The 2195-nt window shown below is 53.4% G+C and overlaps 1 protein-coding gene across 1 annotated transcript; it reads right to left on the bottom strand.

The window, feature by feature from the left end:
- Positions 1-41: 41 nt before the first annotated feature.
- On the bottom strand, positions 42-1840 carry LOC105561342 (the record flags this gene model as incomplete). The annotated part of the gene is made up of 1 exon (XM_012011228.1): positions 42-1840. A coding segment is annotated over one exon (1799 nt), but the record flags the coding sequence as incomplete, so codon positions are not given.
- Positions 1841-2195: the final 355 nt, after the last annotated feature.

Below are 2195 nucleotides of genomic sequence, written 5' to 3' on the forward strand. Positions count from 1 at the left end.
ATTCTCCCCGCCATCAGCAACGTAGTTGATGATCCTTGATCTTATGATGAGATTGGCAGAACGGCGAGCTTGACTACTGGTCGGATGAGAGTGGTAGTGGGTGTCTTCAGAGTCACCACCCGGACGAGACCATCCTTCCCAGGATGTAGAGCCGTGATCCGGGCTAGCGGCCATTTGCATGGCGGTAGCCGCTCGTCGATGATGAGTACCAATGACCCGACCTTGATTTCGTTGTTTCTGTGGTGCCTCTTCCGTTCCAAGTTTTGACGGTGAGCGGCCCTGCGTAGTCCACCCCTGTATGAGTGAACGGTCGTGCCTGCGTAACCCGAGAGAGAGGTAGTTGGCCCATCAATTGATGAGCACGGATCCCCCTCTGACGAGCACACGTGACACACCGCAGGATGTGAGACTTGACAGTGGCCCTCCCGCCGAGAATCCAGTATCGTTGTCGGATGTGTGACAGCGTGAGCTGCGTGCCTCCATGTAGAGTCCGTTGATGAGCGTGAGCGATGATCAATGACGACAGCGGAGAGTGACGAGGCAACATAACAGGATGTATCGCGTCGAATGCGAGCTGCGTGAGCGAGTCGTCCGCCGACGCGAATGACTCCTTGAGCGTCGATGTACGCAGTCAATCTGTTGAATGCGTGCGCCTGTGCTAACGGTGAGTCGGCCTGCAATGCCTTGAGCTCGTGCGAGAAGTACGTTGCTTGAGTTGCCTGAATCCAGACGAGCCTCGCTTTCTCCAAGGTCTCTGGAGAGATGTGTCTGACAGGTAATGAGTCGTGGACTTTCCTCAACCGTGAGACGAATCTGAAACAGAGAGCTGTAATCCTCAATATTTTCGTGAGGTGTGAGTACCTGTAGATGAGTTCCCATTGATATTCAGTCCTCGGCGTAACCGTCAATAGCGAAACGCCTGGGCGAGCTTCTGTCGCACTCATCTCGTCAGAGAGTGCTGGTTGCGACGGCCATGAGTCAGGTTTGAGTATCCATGGTGGTCCCGTCCACCAAAGTGCGTGGTTTTGAAGTTGAGTGGTCGTGAGGCCTCGTGATGCGCAGTCAGCCGGATTAGAAGTTCCAGGTATGTATCTCCAGTGAGCAGCTGGAGTGAGTTCTTGAATTTGAGCCACCCTGTTCCTGACGAAATCCTTCCAGCGTGATGCATGAGATCTGATCCATGAGCCTTTCACAGAGGTGATCCATGAAAGTGTCGCTAGAGATTCCGTCCACATGTGAGTTGCCGTTACGTCCATGTTCAAAGTGGCTTTGACGTATTGCATGAGTCGAGACAGCAGTAGAACAGCCGTGAGTTCAAGTTGCGGGATTGAGAGCCGCTTGCGAGGTACTACCTTAGTCTTGGAGCACACAAGTGAGAACGTGGCGCCGTTTGAGTCGTGAACGGATATGTATATGACTGCAGCCATTGCCAATTGAGAAGCATCAGAGAATCCATGATGTTCCACTTGCGAGTCGTTCCATGTGTTGAGCCACCGTGGTATTGAGAGCTTGGCCAAGCTTGTGAGTTCTTCTCTGATGATGAGCCACCGGGCTGAGAGCTGGGATGGCAGTGGATCATCCCATTGGAGCTTGTGCAGCCACAGCTCCTGCAAGAGAATTTTGGTCTTGATCACGACAGGTGATGCAAAACCAAGTGGATCGAGTATCTGAGCCACTTCAGATAAGACGAGGCGTTTTGTGAGTCTGCCTTCCGAGCGTGAGCTTCGGGTTGAGAATGCAAAGGTATCTTCTTGAGGGAGCCATTTGATTCCGAGTATCTTGGTTGCGCAATCGTCGAAGGTGATTTGTGAGCCTTGGTCTTCGCTCTCGGTGAATGTCACTGTGTATATGAGCGCCGAGCGGAGATAATGAAGTCTCTCCACGTTTGGGAGCTGCTCGTTCGAGATGATCAGACTTGAGAAGAGATCTCGGACGGCAGGCCATGCGGCATACTCCCCGGTGAACTTGGGGAGTGAGATGTCCGGCAAGCGTGAGTGTGTCTGTCCGGTCTCGTCCGGCCGATGAGAGTCACGAGAGAGAATTGTGAAATCGCGTGCACAATGCGTAGCACCGTGTATGTGCGCGCCACTGATCACACGGAAGGGCCGTGAGATCACGTGATCACTGCGTGGTTGAGATGGGCCGTCCAAGAGCCTCGCCGCTATCCGGCTCGAAGGACCAAAAAATGTTCGCGA

This window comes from Vollenhovia emeryi, unplaced genomic scaffold, assembly GCF_000949405.1.
Source record: "Vollenhovia emeryi isolate VEMERY1.0 unplaced genomic scaffold, V.emery_V1.0 DF945392.1, whole genome shotgun sequence".
Lineage (NCBI taxonomy): Eukaryota > Metazoa > Arthropoda > Insecta > Hymenoptera > Formicidae > Vollenhovia > Vollenhovia emeryi.